The sequence below is a fragment of the Notechis scutatus genome, chromosome 1 (assembly GCF_049901735.1).
Source record: "Notechis scutatus isolate UNSWTSFEM ecotype Mainland chromosome 1, rNotScu1.2, whole genome shotgun sequence".
Taxonomy (NCBI): domain Eukaryota; kingdom Metazoa; phylum Chordata; class Lepidosauria; order Squamata; family Elapidae; genus Notechis; species Notechis scutatus.
In genome coordinates, this window is record NC_142009.1 from 9106894 (window position 1) to 9129070 (window position 22177).

The 22177-nt window shown below is 42.3% G+C and overlaps 2 protein-coding genes across 4 annotated transcripts in view; one reads left to right on the plus strand and one right to left on the minus strand.

Moving 5' to 3' along the window:
• The first annotated feature begins 520 nt into the window (after nt 1–520).
• Nucleotides 521–6255, plus strand: ZNHIT3 (zinc finger HIT-type containing 3). The gene is made up of 5 exons (XM_087956547.1): nt 521–672; nt 2713–2744; nt 3777–3869; nt 5101–5181; nt 5772–6255. The coding sequence occupies exons 1-5, from the start codon at nt 578–580 to the stop codon at nt 5960–5962; spliced, it is 492 nt and encodes a 163-aa protein (XP_087812673.1). The 5' UTR covers nt 521–577; the 3' UTR covers nt 5963–6255.
• Nucleotides 6256–7033: 778 nt separating this feature from the next.
• The window catches only part of MYO19 (myosin XIX), a 40459-nt gene continuing 25315 nt past the window's right edge, over nt 7034–22177 (minus strand). The window contains exons 17-25 of one of the 3 annotated variants that reach the window (XR_015747810.1): nt 21347–21454; nt 19171–19241; nt 17761–17873; nt 14924–15048; nt 13361–13533; nt 12822–12951; nt 12196–12281; nt 10849–11157; nt 7034–8295 (exon numbers count right to left, since the gene is read on the minus strand). Coding sequence is in view for 2 of the 3 variants with exons in the window: in XM_026682733.2 (XP_026538518.2) it covers nt 8179–8295; nt 10849–11157; nt 12196–12281; nt 12822–12951; nt 13361–13533; nt 17761–17873; nt 19171–19241; nt 21347–21454 (1107 nt within the window). In the remaining variant the exon portion in view is untranslated. The remainder of the gene's footprint in view (nt 8296–10848; nt 11158–12195; nt 12282–12821; nt 12952–13360; nt 13534–14923; nt 15049–17760; nt 17874–19170; nt 19242–21346; nt 21455–22177) is intronic. The other 2 variants (XM_026682733.2, XM_087956440.1) reach the window with 2 other exon arrangements.

Here is a 22177-nt window from a genome sequence, read left to right on the forward strand (position 1 = left end):
TGTCCTGCTTGGGACACAGCAACAGGTCATAAATATGAACCAGTTGCCAAGCATCTGAATTTTGACCACAGGATCATGGGGATGTTGCAAAGGTCATAAGTGTGGGAAATAGTCATAAGTCCCTTTTTTCAGTACCGTTATAACTTCGAATGGTCACTCCATGAACGGTTGTAAGTCGAGGACTCCCTGTCTACAAGAGCAAGCTTCAGCCCCCAAAGGGTTTTTCTTCCACCCACCCTTGGGAATCACGCATTCATACGACGCCTGGGAATCACGCATCATGCATTCGCGTACAGGCGGTCGCTGAAGCCTTCCGAAATCGCAACTCGGGGAACTCCGAGTCCTCGCCTTTCGTCAGCCTTAAGGGTAGGGTTCTCCTGCTTGGGCGTAGAGGGGGGGAGGGGTTGGACTAGATGACCTCTAAGGTCCCTTCCAACTCACAAGCCGAGCGCGATCCGGCTCGAGAAGCAGCTTTGCGGGCGGAGCAGCTGCCGGGTCTGGAGCCAAGCCCCGCCCGGGAGGCGGATCGGGCAGGCGGGCCGGAAGAGGCGCCGGAGAGCCCGGCCTTGGTGCGGCCATGCCGGGGACGTCTGCCGAGGGGCGATGCGTGGTCTGCAGACGCGAGGGGCGCCAGGCCGCGAAGTACCGATGTCCAGGCTGTCGGGAGAGATAGTGAGTACCTACCAGGGCGCGCTTTGCTTATGCTCAAGAGGCCGCTTTCGCGAGGGGAAGGGGCTTCCCAGGGTCTGGCGTTTGCAATGGGGGAGGGCGAGGGGGAGGAAGGCGCTTGGATGATCTCTCATTGGAGGGGAGGGGGGTCCGCACTGAGGAGGCTTGGAGATGCTTTGCAAGCACAGGGGGCGATTTGTTTTTGTCTATCTATCTATCTATCTATCTATCTATCTATCTATCTATCTATCTATCTATCTATCATCTATCCTATCTGATCTATCTTTCTATCAATCAATCGTATCATCCATCTATCTATCTATATCTATCTATCATCTAGCTGATCTATCTATCAATCGTATCTATCATCCATCCATCTATATCTATCATCTATCTATCTGATCTATTTATATCAATCATCTATCAATCAATCATCTAATCTAGATCTATATCTTCTGTCTATCTATCTATCTATCTATCTATCCTATCTGATCTATCTTTCTATCAATCAATCGTATCATCCATCTATCTATCTATATCTATCTATCATCTAGCTGATCTATCTATCAATCGTATCTATCATCCATCCATCTATATCTATCATCTATCTATCTGATCTATTTATATCAATCATCTATCAATCAATCATCTAATCTAGATCTATATCTCCTGCCTATCTATCAATCATCTATCTATCTATCTATCTATCTATCTATCTATCTATCTATCTATCTATCTATCTATCAATCATCCATCCATCTATATTTAGCTATCTGTCTATCAATCTATCAATCATTAATCAATAATCTAATCTATATATCTTCTACCTATCAATTATTTATCCCATCCACCCATCAATCATCCATCCATCCATCCACCTACCTACCTACCTACCTAATATTTCTTTGAACATATTTAACACATTATTATCCTCCTATTTGCTTCTATTTATAATATCCCAGCTTGGGGGATATACTTGGGGGAACCCCTTGCCAGGGTGGGAGGAGCAGGTTGTGAGGGATTTGGGGATTACTGGCAGAGCAGAAGGTCTCCCCTGCCTCTTTCTTTCGCCCAGGTTGTAGTGCAATAGGAGATTACTTAGGATCAATCTCTTCTAAGTGAGAATTGCTGGTTTATAGAAATCTAGAAATTGTTTCCCCCAGGAATGGTCCATTGGGATGTTTCAGGAGAATTTGTGGGTTGGTTCAGGTTGGAACCTACAAACTCTGTTCACACAAAAGTTAGGGAGAGATCTAACATAGGGTTTCTCATGCTTAGGAACTTTTAAGAACTGTGGAGTTCAACTCCCAGAATTCCCCAGCCAGCTATGCATTCTGTTTTCCGACAAAAATACCCATTGGATAAAATTGAGTTGTTTATTGGCTGGGGAATTCTGGGAATTAAAGGGGGCGTGCATAAGCGCACCAACGTGCCTACCGTCCCTGTCCTATTGTTTCTCTTATTCTTTTATTTTTCTTATATGTACCCATTTCATATATTCACAACTATGTATACACTTGTACTTATTATCTTGTAAACAATTGACAAATCAAATAAATAAAAATAAAGTCCACACGTCTTAAAAGTTCCTGTGAGAAACTTTGATTTAGCAAATGCATTTCCAGAATGTGGCAGTCTTGGTTAGAGTTTTGCTTAGTTGCGCTCTCTCTATTTTATTTTATTTATTTTATTTTTAAATACTGTGCTGTGTAATTCCAGCTCTTTGGCCTGGTGGATACTTTGGTGTATAATAGGAATCTTGAAAAAATGGGTAAATTAAGTGAGTTGTGTGTATCTCAGCCTCTGGAATCTAATTACCTTTCCACCTTAACTGGTGGGTATTTACTTTCTCTGTTGGCATTCAGCCTTGTAATGTCTAAAGGAGCAACAAGGAGACCTTTATCCATGTGCAGAGCGCATTCCTCCCACTGGATCCCGAGCTAGGTTGATATACAGAACCTTGGGATCAATCCACATTTTTCTTTTCTATTTCTTTTGCTCTTAAAACTCCTGCCCTGATGGATAATAATCTTGTCATTTCAGTTGTTCGGTGCCTTGTTACAAGAAGCACAAAGGTAAATTCCCTTTTTTCCCATCTGCATCCCTATTCAATTAATTCAAATTGTAATTCTGTGTCTCAGCCTTCTCAAAGTCCATATTGGATGGGGTGTATGGGATTTGAAGTCCTATAAATTAGAGAAGCATCGGTTTTGGTTTTCCATTTGCATCGTTTCCCTTCTGGTCAAATTCTATACTGTTTTTTTTCCCCTGGTTTTCATCTGGGGAAGTCCATTGTGGTGTGGTGGCCTAGAGGTGGAGTTCTCACCTCACAATCAGGAGGTTGTGAGTTCAATCCTAGGTAGAGGCAGGTATTTCTCTGTCTGGGCACAATGAGAATATATATCTGCTGAAAAACAACAACTCCTCATTGGTGACAGGAAGGGCATCCGGCCAGTAAATACTCAGCTCCACTCAGTTGCCCAGACTCCATTCCACAAGGGATTATGTGGTCATTAAAAGATGATCTGGGGAAGTCCATTGCAACTTTGGAACAGCTGCTAAGAAACCATTTCAAATTATAACAGACTCCCAAAAAGTCCTTATGACACCCTTCTGGGGTTCTGACAGCTATATATGCACACACACTCACACAAACACAACGTGGTCATGTGTGATTGCAATGAACCTTTGGCAACTGGCTTGCGTTTATGGCCTTTTGCAGGATCCAGTCCCATTACTGCAATTTGTGGTGGCTTTTGCTGGTTTCCGACATTCTGTTTTGTGGCAAAAGACACTCACTGGATAAAATTGATTTGTTTGTTGATCCCTGTGTTCATTGATGACCATGTCACTTGTTTAACAACCTCTGCAGAGAAAAAGCCATACAATTGGGCACCATCACATGGTGATCCACTTAACAATTGCAATTCTGCGTTCAATTCTGGTCATAAGTCAAGGACTACCTGCAGCCAAATGCAGATCTGGAGTCAAGTTTTTAAGCTTTGCAGCGACTGCCTTAAGAGATGGAAAGAAGGGTGTGGGCGTGATCTGTAATTCCAAATCAACATGATAACCTTAAAAAAAAAATGTGTTTGGAATTTTAATAGAAGAGTGCACATCCAGAGTGGATCCAGCCACACGGCCTGCAGATTCAGATCCTTCCTGCCCCGTTCAGAGAGAGAAATCCTGGAGGGCTGAAGGTAGGTGTTGTTTTAGTTGTGATGTGGAAGGGAAAATGGATTTTCTTTCTGTATGAAACATTTGCAGCAATGTTTCTCAGACCTGGCAGCTTTCAAGATGGCTGGCGGGGGGAAACTCTGGGAGTGGAGGTCCTCGAATGGTTTTGCTCCTTTATACTACGTAGTAGTAGTAGTAGCAGCATGCAAGAAGAGGCAGGAAAGGAGAAAGGAAAAGATGAAAGGCAAAAAGAAGAAAAGATGGGAAGAGAGCAAGGAAGGAAAAAGAAGGAAAGAGGGGAAGGAAGAAGAAATTAAAAAGAGGGAGGGAGGGAGGGAAGGAAGGAAGGAAGATAGATTATAATGAGAGGGAGGGAGGGTCTCATCAAAGTCCTGCCTTAGAACTTGGCCACCACAGGTGCCTCCCCTGACACGAGTCCCATGTCACACCCACCAGGACCACACACACCCCAGCCTTCCCCAGAGGTCAAACACAACTGGCCCTCAATGAAATTGCGTTTGACACTCCTGACATAGAATAATAGCAATAGTGGCGAATATCTGCAGCTCGGGTGTAGGATGAGGGTGAAGGTTCCTTCTCCCAAGCTCGGAGAACAAACCTTCACCCTCGTAGTATAATAGGGTGGGAAGGGACCTTGGAGGTCTTCTAGTCCAGGGGTCCCCAACCACCGGTCGCGGACCACCATCTTTTTCATGAAAAAGTGCTTCAGGTGAGCTTTTCCGGGTAGAAAGCTCACCGGAGGCACGTTTTCATCAAAAAGATGGCGGCGCCAGCGCTTTTCCGGTGAGCATTTCTACCGGGTAGAAAGCTTCCGGTGAGGTCACCGGAAGCACTTTTTCATCAAAAAAAGATGGCGGCGCCCAGCTGATGCCAGTACCGGGCCGTGGCGTCAAAAAGGTTGGGGATCACTGTTCTAGTCCAACTCCCTGCTTAAGCGGAAGACCCTACACACCAGCAGCCCCCAACCTTTTGGGCACCAGGGACTGGTTCTGTGAAGAAAGGTCTTTCTGTAGACCAGAAGGCATGGTTTTGCATGCTGCCTGCATCCTGTGGTTGGCGCCTCACTTGTTTGCTGGGATGCCGTGGCCCGGTGCCGGCCACGGACCGGGTGTTGGGGACCCCCTGCCCTACACCATTCCAGACAAAGGCCTCTAGCACAATGGTAAGATCTGTGCAGATGCTGCTTTTCTGGATTTCTTTAGTGATGGGAGTTGTCTCCTTTCGGTTTTTTAGGCAGCCCTTGGTCTGTGGATGACATTTTGACCGAAGATGATGAAGACGATAGGGTGCCTCTCCAGAAACTTCAGCTGTTGAGTAAGTTTTCGGCATAAAATAAAGAGTTTCCTGCAGTTGAGGAAACTTTCCTTTTTCAATCTCCTGCAAATGTTTGTTTGAATGAGATTACTAATGAAATCCTGATGATCTCCTTGCCACTGAGGGAACTAATTAAAAAATAAGGCAGTCGGAAGTCCTTGACTTATGACCACAATTGAACCCAAAACCTCTGTTGCTTCTAAGCAAGGCAGTTGTGAAGGGAGTTTTGCCCCCATTTTACGATCTTTCTGGTTAGAGTTATTAAGTGAATCACTGCAGTTATTTAGTAACGTGGTTGTTAAGTGAATCTGGCTTTCCCATTCACTTTGCTTAACTGAATGTTGCAAAAGTTGATTGCATGACCTTGGGATACTGCAACTGTCATAAATATGAGTCAGTTGCCAAGCAAAATTCACTTAACAATTGTCTCACTTAGGAACAGAAAATTTGGGTTCAATTTTGGTCGTAAGTCGAGGACTACCTGCATTTGACTTGTCCCTGATCCTCAGACATCTTAGATGCCAAGAACCTTTCAGTATCTGAAATTCTCAGCTCAACCTTCTTCATTTCCCTCCCTTTTCTTAAAACAGGGGAATCGGAAGAGCTCCGAGCCATCCTTTCGAATCCTCACCTCCGCACGCTGCTGCTGACCATTGACCAAGCCAACAACAAGAGTGCTCTCATGAGAAGATACATGCAGGAGCCTGTCTTTGTGGAGTTTGCAGATTGTTGCCTGAGGACTGTCGAGCCGGAGGTGGAGGAGAACGAAATTCCAGAGTGAATGTCTAGGAGTCAAGTAGAGGTTTCTCCAGCCCTGGAAAATGGCTAGCAAATCTGGAGATGCTTTGTCTTATTCACTGCCAGTTCTGTGTTGGAATCTCTTGGACAGAATGGGCCACGCTGCTCCCAAGAACAGTTGATCCAAGCATAGGGGTCATTTTCACAAGCTGAATTTTTTTTTTCAACTACCAAATTTTTGCCAGTTTCAAGAGTGGCAATTCCTCTGGTTTTGAAAGGGAGAAAGATGCTTTTATTTTTAAAATAAATCCTTTAATAAAGTCTAACCTCCTTTTTGCACTCTGGTCTGATTTTATATCATGTGGGAATGGGAGAAAAGTCAAAATTTTACTTCTGGAGTATAAAACTGATGCAGTAAAAATATCAAAACCAGCCATATTTATAATCATCTCAAGTTTATTACCTCTTAATTTACCGTATTTATCGGCGTATAACACGCACAGGCGTATAACACGCATCTTCATTTTAAGAGGGAAATTTCAGGAAAGCGCCGTTCACCCCCACTCCCACCCCCCGCGCGCTTCAATCCACAGTGTCCCATTCTGCCTGCCTGCCTGCCTGCCTTAGTTTCTGGTTGTTTGGGAGCAGCTTCGGCTGAGAATAATAACTATTCGCCTCTTTTACTCAGCCGAAGCTGTTCCGATTCAACCATTAACGAAGGCAGGCAGGCAGGCAGAACGGAGCACTGCGGGCGGGCGGGCGGGCGGGCGGGGTGGGGGGGGGAGAAAGCTGCGGCGACAGGAAAAGCCCCCCGCTTCTTTGAAGCAGTTTCTTCCTGTGCTGGTGGAGGAGCGAGAGAGCGACTGACAGAGCTGACCCAGAGAGAAGGACAGGCTTCGGTTGCTTCCTCCCTCCCCTTCTTTCATTTGTGTCCTTGATCCCCGATCCCAGCAGCATTCACCGAAGGCTTCTTAACATTATATCGGCGTATAACACGCATACATCATTTGCCCCCTATTTTCAGGGGGAAAAAGTGCGTGTTATACGCCGATAAATACGGTATACAGAATATAACGCAACCCAGAAGTTAGGAAGAATGATCGGGGACTATTACTTTGACCTCTGCCTTTTAATAATTTATTCTTTTTTCTGACATTTTAAGAAATATTTTGAACAAAACAGCTGCATCTCAGAAGAATTTTTAAAATAACTCTTCAGGTTTTTTATTAAAAAAATGCCCAGGCATCCGGCTTTTTCCTCATTACATGGGGGACACTGACAAGTGCAGCAGATTTAAAAAAAATATATAAAGTTCTCACTACATTAAAATGGTGTCTTTGGTGATTTAATGGTGTGGCCATTAAAAAACCCCTGAAGATTTCTATCCTGTGGTATATCAAACCTACAGCACCCTTTTGAAATAAACATTGCTATATAGACACATTTTTTTTAAAAAAAATAGCACCCTCAAAACTAGCAGGATTGAAATTCTACTGGCTCCTGGTTTTAATAAGATTTAGAGCTGTTACATGCTTCAAAAATGATTTGGAAGAACCATTTTGTGCCTGTACTGATCCAAAAACAGCACCTCTTTGCAATTTGTTAAAAAGTCTTTTAAGATTGAGGATTCTACAGAAACATAACATAAAAATGCTGTTGCTTTAAAGTTCTACATAAAGCCCCTGGATTCCTTGAAGTATCTTATTTAAAAACTTGTATGGAAACGTGGAAAAAGGTAGGCTGTTTTACTGAATAGCAGTAAAGTGTGGTGCTTTGAGCACTTCCCAATCATTTTCAAGGTGTGCACAAGACATGTTAAGATTTGCTTCCTGATTCTGAAAATAAAGGATCAGACTATCAAGGAGATGGGATCCTTTCATTACACTAGATTACCGGCTGCTATCAGGCCAAATAAAGCATTGGAGGTAGCTTGTTTCTGTTATATGCATACAACCATCCCAAAGGGGCGGGGGGAGTACAATTTAATTGATGGATTGAATGAGTGGGCCTCTGCATCTGGACTAGTGCTTCTCAACTGTGGCCCCTTTAAGATGGGTGGACTTCAGCTCCCAGAATTCCCCAGCCAGAGAATTCTGGGAGTTGGTCCACCTATCTTAAAGGGCCAAGGTTGAAAAACAGTATTTTAGACAAGCTCTGTATTGGGAAGAAGTGCTTAAGTTCTCTGGTCCTCCAGGAAGCATCCTAAGAAGAGCAATAAATACAGGACTAATCAAGGGCCCCAGAAGGACCCTTCCAGACTCAAGGTATTGTGCATTTATCAAGGAGAATCTGGTTGAACCCGGTCACTATGTGGCTGTATGGCCTGGTGTTGGCATAAAGCAGCGGAGACTTTCTGCAGTAGATCTTGGCGGAGTCCTGAAGGAAAAAAAAACAATAACTAGATGACTAAGGCATTATACAAATTAAAAAGATACAGTAATTGCAAAACGGCATCAAATTTGAAGCAAATTGGACGGTTATTTACAGTGAAGATAAACTGAGGGGCACAGTTAACATATATATTTCAAGCAAGGCCCAGTGATACAGCGAATGTGCAATCTATTTTTTTTTTATACTGAGATATTTATTGGTTAATTTTATTTGCCACCCATCTTGATGTGGGTCTACTCTGGGTGGCTCACAACCATAACATGAAGAAACCAATAACAGTAGCAAAGGAATAAAACAATAAAGAATGGAAGTACAATAATATGAAATTAAAAAATATGGGCAGAGGGGGACTGGGAAGCACAGAGGAGAAGTGGGGTCAGTTAATTAGTCCAGTAGCCACCATATATATTATTTTGGACTACATATTCCATAAGATAAAACAGCTACAGGTAATCCACGACTTACAACCATTTGCTTAGCGACTGAAGTTATAACATTGAAAAAGGTGACTTACAACTCTGTCAGCATCCCCATTCGGGTTGCTTGGCAACCAGGCATGTATTTACGATAATTGCAGCATCTCTAGGTCACGTGATCATCATCTGCGACCTTCCCAGCCAGCTTCCGAAAATCAAAGTCATGGGGGAAGTTGAATTCGCTCAACAACTGCATGATTCACTTAAGGGCAGTGTTTCACTTAACAATCGTGGCAAAAGGCCATAAAATCAGAACGACTCAAGAACAATCTTGCTTAGCGATGGAAATTCTGGTCCCAATTGTTGTAAAAGGACTACCTGTACAGGTAGTCCTCAGCTTACAACAGTTCATTTAGTGACCGTTCAAAGTTATACCACCAAAGAAAAAAGTGAGTTAAGAGCATTTTTCACACTTTTATGACCACTGCAGCATCCCCATGGTCATGTGATTTACAGTTGGATGCTTGACAACTGACTCATTGCTGCAGTGTCCTGGGGTCACGTGATCCCCTTTTGCGACCTTCTGATGGGGAAGCCAGATTCACTTAACAACCATATTACTAACTTAACAATTGCAGCGATTCACTTCAGCTGTGGCAAGAAAAGTCATTAAATGAGGCAAAACTCACATAACAAATTTCTCACTTAGCAAAAAAAATTGTGGGCTCCACTGTGGTCGTAAGTCGAGGACTACCCGTACGATGCTAGGAATGGCTAACATAGCAGTTATTCTAAATATTAATGAAAAGAAGGACTGGGGTGACATGATGGCAATGTTCCAATTTCTCAGGGGCTGCCCCAAAGAAGAGGAAGCCAACCTATTCTCCACAGCATCTGAGGGCGGGACAAGAATCAATGGGTGGAAACTAATCAAGAAGAGAAGCAACCTAGAACTAAGGAGAAATTAATCAGGGGAACAACTAAGGAGAACAGTTAATCAGGGGAACAACTTGCCTCCAGAAGTTGTAAATGCTTTAACAGTGGAAGTTTTTAAAAAGATGTTGGATAACCATTTGTCTGAAGTGGTGTAGGGTTTCCTGCCTAAGCAGGGGGTTGGATTAGCCCAGGGGTCGCCAATCTTTTGGACCTCAGGGACCACCAAACTCATAATTTTAACCCCTGGGGACCACTAATATGAATTTTGACTGACGGTGGCTTGCTGATGTTGGTGGGAGAGAGACAGAGAGATTTGATCTAACCTCTCTCTCTTACTCACACACACACACAGAGGCAGGAGTGGGATTAAAATTTCTTAACAACCGGTTCGTGGGTGTGGCCTAATTTGTGGGTGTGGCTTGGTGGTCATGTGACTGGCTAGGCATGGCTGTATATAAATATTATAAATATTTATGTAAATATTGATATTTTTTTATAAAGAGCAATTTTTACCCAAAACCAGGCAAAGGCAGGCAGATTTGAGTTGCTCACAGAATCATTCAGAGATCTATTATCTATCTGCCATCGACTACCTGAGTCTGTCACATAAAATTTGCTTGCAGTGAGTCTGTACTGAATAACAGAAGCTTCAATCCTAAGGAAAGTTCTAAAGATTAGCTAGAAAGCAAGAAATGCAATAATTTCCTGCTTTCTAGCTAATCTAAAACTCCCGGCACAGCAGAACAGCTGATGGTTGGAAAAAAAAGAGGAAAAATAGCAACTTAGCAGGCAAGTTCGCCAGGTAAGGAGTGAGTGGGTGGGGAGGGTACCTGTAGGCCATGTGGGTGGCACAGCCTTGTGTTTCTGTGCAGCCTGGATTAATTCTTTGGGGGGTGGTCTGGGGGTGACATTTTTCTGTGGAGCACCAAAATTTTCTCGCGGACCACCAGTGGGCCGCGGGTCACCAGTTGATGACCGCTGGACTAGAAGACCTCCAAGGTCCCTTCCAACTCTGTTATTGTATTCTATTCTAAATTCACTGGGTCTCCATGTATTTGAAAAAAATGGTTGTGCCCCAGTGTTTGGTTGAAAATTATTTAAGCGTGGCTGTTTTCCAGGGACGTGAGTGTGCGAGTGAGCAAAATTCTAAGTCAAACGTGGAAGTGTGTGTAACAATAGTCCTTACTTGTGGGGGAGCTCGGATGGAGTTGACACCTTGTATAGTGAACCTGGTCTCTGCCTTGGTCCAGTTCATCTTCTGTAAGACTTGGAAGCAAGTTAGCAGAGCAAGGTTTCTCTGGAGCCCCTCCAGCGTTGTCGGGGTGCTTGACAGAACAAGGCTGAGAGGCCAGAAACAGATGATGGAATTCAGAGGCCAGGATCTGTCCAGTTTTCTCGCAGCCTGGCCTGAGGGAGCAGCTATCCTAAGGACAGAGGGAAGGGGATGTTCTTCCATGCCATCCAGTTCTTCGGCAGCTATCACAGCCATCTTGGTCTACGGAAGAGTTAAAAAATACTCCAAGTTATCCACCAAGTGTCAGTACAGGTAGTCCTCGACTTACGACAATTGAGCCCAGAATTTATGTTGCTAAGTGAGAAATTTGTTATGTGAGTTTTGCCCCATTTTACAACTTTTCATGCCACATTTATTAAGTGAATCACTGTAGTTATTAAGTTAGTAACCTAGTTGTTCAGTGAACCTGGCTTCCCCATTGACTTTGCTTGTCAGGTCGCAAAAGGTGACCACATGACCCCGGGACACTGCGACTGTCATTAAAGCTGAGCCAGTTGCCAAGCATCTGAATTTGGATCACATGATCACTGGGATGCTGGAAAGGTTGTAACCATTATGAGTCCCTTTTTCGGTGCCATTGTAACTTCGAATAGTCAGTAAATGAACTGTTGTAAGTCGAGGACTACTTTTAGTGTGTGTGGAGGGCAAATGATGAAAGCAGCTGTGTCAATCCATCGTGACATAAACCCCACCACTTTTGCGTGTTGTGAGGTCACACACAGATATTTATTTTATTATTTTACTGATTAGATTTATTTGCTGCCCATCCTGCCTCAAGCTGACTCTGAGTGGCTTACATCATTAAAAGTGATAAACCAAAAAAATTAAATAGTTCTGATACAAATAAAAATACAAAATTAAAATTAAAAGATGGGGAGGGAGGGAACAGAATGCAAAGGGGTGGAGGTGGGGTCTATCCAGCACCTACAGTGTGATTATTCCTCTGTTATGCCTGAAAACAATTATTTGTGATGCTGTTTGAATTGTTTTGAGGAAAGCCTCCAATTCTATCAATGCTTCTACCCAACCTGTCTCAGACTCTTCACCCACATGTTTTAATGCATTTGTAGACATAAGGACTAGAAACTCTAGAAAAACATTTTAAAAAAAACAAAAAAAAAACCCTTGCTTAGGTTTTTGCCCAGAACTGCAACATGCACCTAGTTTTGTTTCCAGTTTTCAAAGAAGAAAATGCCTGGATGATTTTTTTTTTTACCTTGTTAAACTTGTTTTTCTTACCTTCCATTTCTTCCAGGTCTGTTTTATAATCCTAACAGCTTTACGTAACCTCTGGAAATGTTTCCTAGCTAGCCACTGGCGAACAGCTACCAAAAGAAGAGAGAGAAAAATGCATTAAGGGAATATACTAGAGCAGTGTTTCTCAACTTTAGCAACTTTAAGATTCATGAACTTCAACTCCCAGAACTCCCCAGTCAGTTATGCTGACTGGGAGTTGAAGTGCACACAACTTGCAAGTTGCCAGGGTTGAAAAACAGTGTGTTAGTGGGAGACAGATAGCAACTCTCTTATACTAGGACAAATGACTCTTCTAACTTTCTTGGAACTTGAGAAAATAACAGAATAACAGAGTTGGAAGGGATCTTGGAGGTCTTCTAGTCCAACTCTCTGTTCAAGCAGAAAACCCTATACCATTTCAGGCAAATAGCTCTCCAACCTCTTCTTAAAAACCTCCAGTGTTTTTAAGACTTTCCAAAGGGAGAAAGGAGACATTTCCCTAATTTGATCCATTTAAATTGAAATGTCTGGGATTGAACCTGTAGAATTTCACTCTAGCTATGTCTCTCCTTTCAAAAGACATGTAGAAACTCTTCCAGATCTCTCAGTATAGGAGCCTTCCCCCTCACCTGACTGGATGATGGTTGCAGACCATCTCTGCCTGGCAATTTTCTTCCTCCTGAACCTTCTCCAACAGCACTGGATGCAGAATGCTTTCTCAGATAACAGAGAAGCCCTTTGGAATTCGAAAAGCTCCAACTATGAAAAGAAATGTAAAAAAAAATTCTTGTTGGACCTGGGTGTAGCCCAAAAAAGATTCCTACACACATACACCTTTATTCCCTCCCCACCCCCCACCCCCAGTCAAGTTTAGCTCAGAGGGCTAAACTTCATCTCCTCTTTTCTGGTTTACAAAACAATTATGCTAATCAAAATGATTTTGTTTCCCCCCACATCCAAGGTAAGTGGAGAGGAGGGAGAATGGGAAGGCCTGAATCTATGTCACTAAAGGGCTTTGCCCCCACCTCCCAGACTTGTTTTTCATGTGTCCTCCTGAGGGCTAGAAATCTTTGATGTTACAGAATCCTATCGTGGCAAAAATTCACCCTGATTCCACCCCCGGCCAACATTTTGTTTTCCTTTCCAAAACTTGCTGGATGATTCTTACCATGGAGTTGGTCAAAAATACTTTGGTCTTGCCACAAAACATGGGTAGGTTGGGTGATTTTGTTTCTCCAGGTTTGACAGATGAATGAATGGGTTTCACTTGCCGAAGGATATCTTGGACCTCAGACTGCAAAGTGTCACATTCTTCTTCTATAGGAGTAGTCATTGGTTTGCCTGTTAGAGAATTAAAAAAACCACAGTAAAATGTTTTAAAATATTAGCAGTCACTGTGGGCCAAACTTCACGGGTTTGAACTTAAAAGTACTAAGTAAAATGGGACTAACTAAAATGTCTTGGAAATGCCAAAGCAGGTGATGCTGTGGGATCTAAATATGTACAATCTTTCCCCTCCTGCATGGAATGGATGCAGTCTTTATGGATTCTGTCTTCTTTACAGAATCTACAGGTAGTCCTCGACTTATGACAGATTGCTTAGCCACTGCTTGAAGTTACAATGGAAGAAGGGACTTATGACCCAGATTTGAAGTCACAGTGACCATTCCCCCAGTCTGCTATCCTGTAACCACATTTTGGCAACCGGTCTGCATTTACTGTTGTTTGCAGCACCCTGTGGTCACGTGACCATAATGTTTTTTTCCAGAAACTATTGTTTACTTCCAGTTTCCTGGGGGAGGAGCACCCATAGCGAACAATGGCTTCACTTAGAGACTGTGGTGATCGCTTTACGACCGTAGCATTTTGTAAGGACCTGCCTCAACTAGTTCCTCAGGAAAGTAAGACTCTTGAATCTGTTTGGTTGAATCAAAATAACTTTTACTGAGAGAAAAGTGATTGCAGGAAAGCCAGGCAGAATCTGAAAGAGCCCGCGCAAAGCACACAGCATTCTTTCATTTCCCCAAACACAAACCCCCTGACCAGTCCACCAACAGCCAATGTGAAAAGTTGTTATGGAAACTCCAAGGTGCTAGGTAGATAATCAGTCACCCTCAGGGCATGATGGTCCTGATGGCAGTTGGAATTGTCTGGGAGGGAATCAGCTCCTTCTCTGAAGACAGTCCCCCTCCCCCTTAATTCCCAAGCAGTTACAGTAAAGGCAAAAGCCTGAGAAAATGCCAGTGAGCCTTCTCTCCCCCTTTTCCAACAGAAGGGCAGAACACGATGCTAAGGACCTGACACATTCACTTTATGACAGATGCAAAAAAAATAACTTATAAAATCAGATGTGGTCACGGGATAAACTGCTTAACAACCATCACGACTTACGAGAGTGATTTACGGTAGTAAGTCGAGGAGTAACTGTACACAACAGTTGCATGAGATGTTGTACCTGCCCCAGCTGCTGCCCATTTACAGTTTGAAAGCATGCAAATGCAAGTAGATAAATAGGTACCACTTTGGTGAGAAGATAACAGTGCTTGCCTTGGCATATAGTTATGCTGATCACATGACCACGGAAGCATCTTCAGACTACGCTGGCTCCCTTGGCTAAGAAACGGATATGAGCAGCTCCCCACAGAGTCAGATGACTAGACAGGGGAAATCTTTATCTTTACCAACCCATGTAGTTTGGCCCCATGACGGGGGAGTCCTAATCTAAGCTTACCTCTACTAGCCAGCCTTGTTCTGCTAAAGCAAGGAGAGAAGGGTGAAGTGTGTTGCTTGGAGAGAGAGAGGCTGCCGTAGAGAGAAGCAAGTTTTGGGAAGAGTGGAAGAAGAATCCAAGGAGAACTAGGAAAACCAAAAAGGCAGTTGGAAAGATAGCGGGCAACTCATTTGATTAGCTGACGACAGCAACAAAAATAATAATCAAAAACTAAACCAAACACCAATAATTATTCCCGAATTTGTATACAGGTAGTCCTTGAGTTACGACCACAATTGAACCCAACATTTATGTTGCTAAGTGAAACATTTGTTAAGTGAGTTTGCCCCACTTTACGACTTTTCTTGCCACCATCGTTAAGTGAATCAATTCATTTATTAAATTAGTAACATGTCTGTTAAGTGAATCTGGATTCCCCATTGACTTTGCTTGTCAGGTCACAAAAGGTGATCGCGTAACCCTGGGACACTGCAGCCGTCATAAATATGAACCACTTGCCAAGTATCTGAATTTTGATTGTGTGACCATGGGGATGCTGCAAAAGTTGTAAGTGCGAAAAATGGTCATAATTCACTTTTTTCAGTGCCGTTGTAACCTTGAATGGTAGCTAAATGAATTGTGGTACCGATGAATTGAACCGAGGACTACCTGTATTTAGGTGCTTATTTTTCTAAAAATAGTGACAAATAAGAAGCTTTGGAAGCCATTAGCACCAGAAGCTTCCACGCTGCCACATTCTTGAGCTTGGGAATTTGGGAGGGGGGATTTTATGCAGCGTATGTAGTTAGACATAATAGCATTCTTCTTTAGAGTCAAGATCATGTTATTTCTGTACCTGGTGGTTGAAGGGATGTCTCAAGTTGGAACGGATGGTGATCGGGGCATGTGATGAAATGATGGGTGCAGGGGATGGATTTGTAATTTTTAATTATTGTAGGAAAACCCAGAACTTTCAGATTCGGGTTTTTCCAGATGTGCCAGCATGACAGCTCTAATAAAATGGAACTTTGACAAAATGCCTGTCTCGGAGTTTTGCTGTTGGAGTTTGTTTTTCTGAAACGCTGACATAAGACGTACTTCCCTAACCAAAAAGGAGCACTGAGTTATTTGTAAGTGTGATTCTTCAAGTGACCATCTCTAAATTCATGTATATTTGGCTACATTTTGCCAGAGGTTAGATTTTTTTACCAGGAATTCATTCTGCTTGTATTCCATATGTGCTACTAAGTAGGGCCTTTGCTATTGCTTCTGAACCTTGAAATTTAGAAGGGTAAATTTACAGATGATCAGGAATGGGACTGATAGGGGAAGTCACTGGTTCTTCATCATTGTTTCTGCTTTACAGATCCAGATGATTATACTGTTCGTTATCTGGAGGGAAGTAGATGCTGTAAGGCAGGGGGTCCCCAATCCCCAGTCCACGGACCAGTACCAGTCCATGCAAGTGGCAGGTGACTGCGCAAAGCTCCATTTGTGTAAGCAGCAGGTGTGTGTGCAAAACCATCCCTACCACCACCGTCACTGCCACCGGTCCACAGAGAAGGAAAAGTTGGGGATCGCTGCTATAAGGAAACAGAAGATACAGCTGTTTTCCTGAAGCAAGGCACTCTGGGGATGAAAGTCAAACTGACAGCATTGTAGATGTTTGCATTTCTGGACCCACTTAATACAATGATGGGGGATACAATTAAGAAAAGCTAAATTCTTACAATTAAGAGAGGCAGTTTGGTGGTGTGGTTAAGATGCCAGGCTCAAAATCAGGAGTACATGAGTTTAGTACTCTTTAGGCATTCTTGGTCCAGTCCAGGGGTGTCAAACTCAAGGCCCATAGGCCAGATCCAGCCTGCAGGGTGCTTAGATCTGGCCTGCAGGGCTGCCCTGGAAACAGTGAAAATGGAGCTCAGGGAAGCCACGCAAGGCTCCGTTTTCAGCCGTGACAGTCTCCTACAGCCCTCTACCAGCGAAAATGGAGGCCTGGGGAGGCTGCATGCTCCATTTTTGCTGGCTGAGGGATGGAGGAGGCTGTTGCAGTCAAATACGTAGCCTCAATGAATAATGTCGAGCTGGCCATGCCCACCCTGGTCACGCCCCTGACCATCACCACCCCAGCCCCCTGAGATCAAACACAACCCTGATGCGACCCTCAATGAAATCGAGTTTGACACCCCTGGTTCAGCCAGTCACTCTCTCAGCTCTAGGAATGAGCAATGGCCAATCTCTTCTGAAAAGCTTTGCCAAGAAAATTGAAAATTGTGACAGATGTGTAAGAGGAATGTTCTACAAAACGTAACCCTACAACTCAATTCCTCATACACTATAACTTCTGAAATCTGCAAATTCACAAATTTCAGAAAAATTTCAGAAAATCCAAAAGCAAAGGGAGGAATATGAAGAATAGAGAAAGTGAACAAAACATTTAAAAAATGGAAGAGAAGTTTAAAGACCTTGAATGCCCAAAGCTGATGAAGTCAATTAATCTTAGAGATAGTTGTGAAGAAGAAAAAATGAAACTTCGATTTTGGTTTTGTTGATTAGAAAGATTTGGTATTATAGGAATGGCTAGTTGTATGGTAATGTGTAAAAGCAAAAGTTGAGGTTGGAGTGTGTTTATTTGTGCTTAGAAGAGTTGGAAGTCAATGCTCCCTTTTCTTACTTTTTTCTCTTTCCCTTTGTATCCTACACCTTCTTTTCCCTGCTCCCTTTCCTTCCCTTAATTTCCTATTTTTTTCTTCTCTTTTTGTATTTTATATAATAAAATAAAACCTTAATAAACATGAAAAAATAATAATTTTAGAGATAATCCATGCTATTACCAGAAGATACAACCTTAAGCTTACCATTCTCTGCATCAGGGGAAAAATCATTTCCTTGGCTGGACGTTGCTTTCAGATTCAGTTTCTTTAATTTCTTCAGCAGCCCATAACGTTCTAAAAAGCTTCTGAAGGAAATCCTGCCAGGAAAGCAGTAGGGGAAAGAAATGATCTGATGCATAATCCAATTCTGTATACTTCTGTACAAACAGCCTATCACTGTAACTGAACCTGGAATTAGCATAATAAATCATGACAGTTATTAAAGAGGTCACCAGGTGACCATGCCTGATTTTATAACCTTTTTTCTGGTGGTTATTAAGCCAATCCATTGTCTGCAATGGGCTTTTTTTTATTACAGGAAACCAGAAGTAAATGCCAGGCTCTGGCAAAAAATATATATAAATCATGGTCACATGATCATCTGACACTGCAAATAGCCATAAATGTGGGCTGGTTGCCAAGAACCCAAAATGTGATCAAGGGTAGGATGCTGAAACTTCAAATCTGGGTTTTAAGTCACTTTAGGAAGGTCTGTTGTAACTATGTATGTCCAATTGATGTACTAATCAAATGAATTGTGGAAGCATAACTTTCTCTTTTACTCTTTCTCTCCACCCATCTGCCATTCCTCCACCCCACCCCACCCCCTCCAGCTATCCTCTCTCTTCCTTTGCTTCTGGCTCTGATTCATGATGGACCTTTTAGGTCCTCCTAAAAGAAACAATGGTCACAGTTTGGAGAAATGGTGGCATTTATGAAGGACCACCTCTAGGGGAGATGTATAGGGATAGTTATTGCTGTATTCCACCTATTTTAACAATGAATGTATCTTTGTGCAATTGAGTGATTCCAAATCAAACTTAGAAGTTGCTTTAAATAGTTCTATTTCCAAAGTTCAGGATGTGGTGAATAGGACCAGCAGGCTTGGAAAAATCCAAAAAAACTGCAGAAGTACAAAATGGTATATACTTAGCAAAATTATCAGTAGTAAACTAATAGCTTGCTTTGATGCTATCAACGGATGACAGGAATAGCAACTTATGTATGTTATGTCTGTATGCTAGCCAGACAGCCACATTAATTTTAGAGTTAATTTGGATATAAGCAAAAGGCCTCCAGTGTAAAAATAGCACCCAATTACCCAACCTGCAAATAACAAATAAATACCTTAAGAGAGAAAGGTCCTGGAAATAATTTTGTACATTTATTGTTTGGGGTTTGGCTTGCAGGAAATTTTATTTTATTTTTAAAAAAAGAGGGAAATCCTCTCCCACCACCGACAACCCAACTCATCGGGAATGAGATGATAGATAAATTTTATACAAATAATGTATTCTCTCATTTCCAAATATTATAAGGACAATGAGAGAAAAATGCAGGGAAAAATACAAGCCAGGAAAATCATAAATAAGAAAAGAAGTGCAACCTCTTTACCTAACTGGAAAGCCAGCTGCACTGATGTTGACAGTTTCTACAATGCCGCATGCCTCCAACTGATGCAGAACCTGGAAGAGAAAGAAACTTTGAAGAACACCACTCCCGAAAAACTGTTTCCACTTCTGGGGAACACACTCCAAGAGAGCTTCAGAGACAGAAGGGTTGGAGAAGGGCAATAAGAATCATAAGCGGTATAGAAATTAAATTCTACAACAGGAAACTGAAAGTCCTGGATATGTTTAATCTTGATAAAAAATGACCTAGAAGTGATATGATGAATATCTGAAAGAAGCCCACAAAAAAGGTGAATCTCATTCCAGAGCGTAGGAGGCAATAGAGTTGATTTTAATTACCAGGAGGCAGGTTCTATTTGAAAGTTAGAGAAAAAGTCTGGAGAATAAGAGTAGTCTGGCAGTGGGAAAGTCACTCAGGGCTGATGCAAAATCCTTTCCTGGATGTGTTCGTTAGGGGTGCTTTAATTTGGATTCCTGCTCTAAGAGAGAAGTTGGGTTAAATACCTTAATGCCCCCTTCAAACTGTATTACTGAAGAGTTAGATAGCTACTTACATGATCCCTGACATATACTAAAACAAGTATTTTTGTGTGGAAAAGATAGCAACAGCAATAGCACTTATATATTAATTCATAGTATTTTGCATAGTATCTCTGGGTGGTTTACAATGTAAGCATTATTTGCTTATTGCCTACAACACTCTGGGTCCTCATTTTATTTTATTTATTTTATTTTATTTATTTATTTGATTTGCCAATTGTTTACAAGATAATAAGTATAAGCGTATACATAGTTGTGAATACATGAAATGGGTACATATAAGAAAAATAAAAGAATAAGAGAAACAATAGGACAGGGACGGTAGGCACGTTGGTGCGCTTATGCACGCCCCCTACAGACCTCTTAGGAAGGGGGGGTGAGGTCAATAGTAGACAGTCTAAGGTTAAAGTTTTTGGGGTTTGGGGAAGAGACTACAGAGTCGGGTAGAGTATTCCAGGCGTTGACCACTCTGTTGCTGAAGTCGTATTTCCTGCAATCAAGTTTGGTGCGGTTTACTTTGAGTTTGTATCTATTGTGTGCTCTTGTGTTGTTATGGTTGAAGCTGAAGTATTCATTGACAGGTAGGACATTGCAATGTATGATTTTATATACCATGCTTAAGTCAGACCGAAGACGAGGCGTAATTCAAGGTTTTCTAGTTCTAGAATTTCAAGTCTGGTGGCATAAGGTATTCTACAACGAGTAGAAGAGTGGAGAACTCTCCTTGTGAAATATTTCTGGACTTTCTCAATTGTGCTAATATCAGATACGTAATGAGGGTTCCAGACTGATGAACTGTATTCGAGTATTGGTCTAGCAAATGTTTTGTATGCTCTGGTTAGTAGTGTGATATTACCAGAGAAAAAGCTACGTAGGATTAGGTTAACAACTCTTAAGGCCTTTTTGGCTATGTAGTTGCAGTGGGCTCTAGCACTTAGATCATTAGAGGTGAGTATTCCAAGGTCCTTTACAGAGCTTGGGTCATCAACAAGTTCTTGACTATTCAGCTTGTATTTTATTTTCTGATTTTTTTGCCAATATGTAAGACAGAGCATTTATTTGTTGAGATTTGAAGTTGCCATTTGTTTGACCATTCAGATACATAGTCAAGATCTTTTTGAAGGGTAGCAGTATTGTCTGTGGTATTGAACAGCTTTACATCATCAGCGAAAAGAACGCAATTGCTCTTAATATGATCGCAGAGGTCATTTATGTAGAGTATGAAGAGAGTTGGTCCTAGAACACTGCCCTGGGGGACACCACTATTTTACTGACCTCGGAAGGATGGAAGGCTGAGTTGACCTTCAGCAGGTCAGGATTGAACTCCTGGCAGTCAGCAGAATCTGCCCGCAATACTGCATTCTAACCACTGAACCACCAGGGCTCCACAACCCAGGAAAGGGTGGGTGGTATCAGCAAAACCAACAGATCCTTTATAAATATTGGGATAATGGGGTTATGCCTTAACTTTGAAAGACAGAAGAAATATAAAGAAAGGACTCCACATTGTAGAAGATATTTGATATTGATAGAAGAGAATATTTGTAGCTCAGGGTTGAACTATAAGGTGCCCTTGGAGGGGAAAACATAAATAAATAAAAAATTAGTGTACAGGTCACCTCCTCTTTTCTGAAAAGGTCCGCCTTGCAGTCTGCGTTGGGCTTAATGCACCGGATGTAGTGTGGGGTGGTGCTGTGCAGGATCTCCATCAGCTGCTCGAGGGAACCCTGCAAGAGAAACAAGAGAAATGGGCCCTTGACAGTTTTGAAAAGAAAAACTGATCTACAGTGAAACATTGCAGCGTAATGCATTCTTGCTCAAGATTGCAATCCATATATATATATATATATATAATGCCATCATCAGGCTTCTGTATAGTGTTCATCTGTGAGTCAGGCTTTTACAGTGGTTTCAGATTTGAATTTGAAATCTGAAACCACTGTAAAAGCCTGACTCACAGATGAACACTATAGAAGCCTGATGATGGCAGATGGATTCTGCTGAAACGTTGCTACAACTTTAAAAGAACAACTACAATGACGTGGGAAAATACCCGAACAAAGCGAATGCCATACATGTAAGTACCCGAAAACTTAAGAAAACATATATATATATATATATATATATATATATATATATATATATATATATATATATATACACACACACACACACACATACATACACACACACATATCCCTTGCCTTCCCACTCCCAGCATTCTGTGCCTGCTAAACTCATTGGAATCACGCCTCATAAGAAGCCTGGGGAAGCAGGATGTGAAAGCAAAGGAAAGCTGGGAGAAGCAGGGCACTATGTGAGGCCAAGGGACTGACTGGGATAATTTGTGACGGTTTCCCCTTTGTCTTTGCTTATGGGAAGATGGCAGGCAAGGCTGCGAATGGTGATCACGCGACTGTGGGGTGGTGCAGTCATCCTAAGTGGCAGCT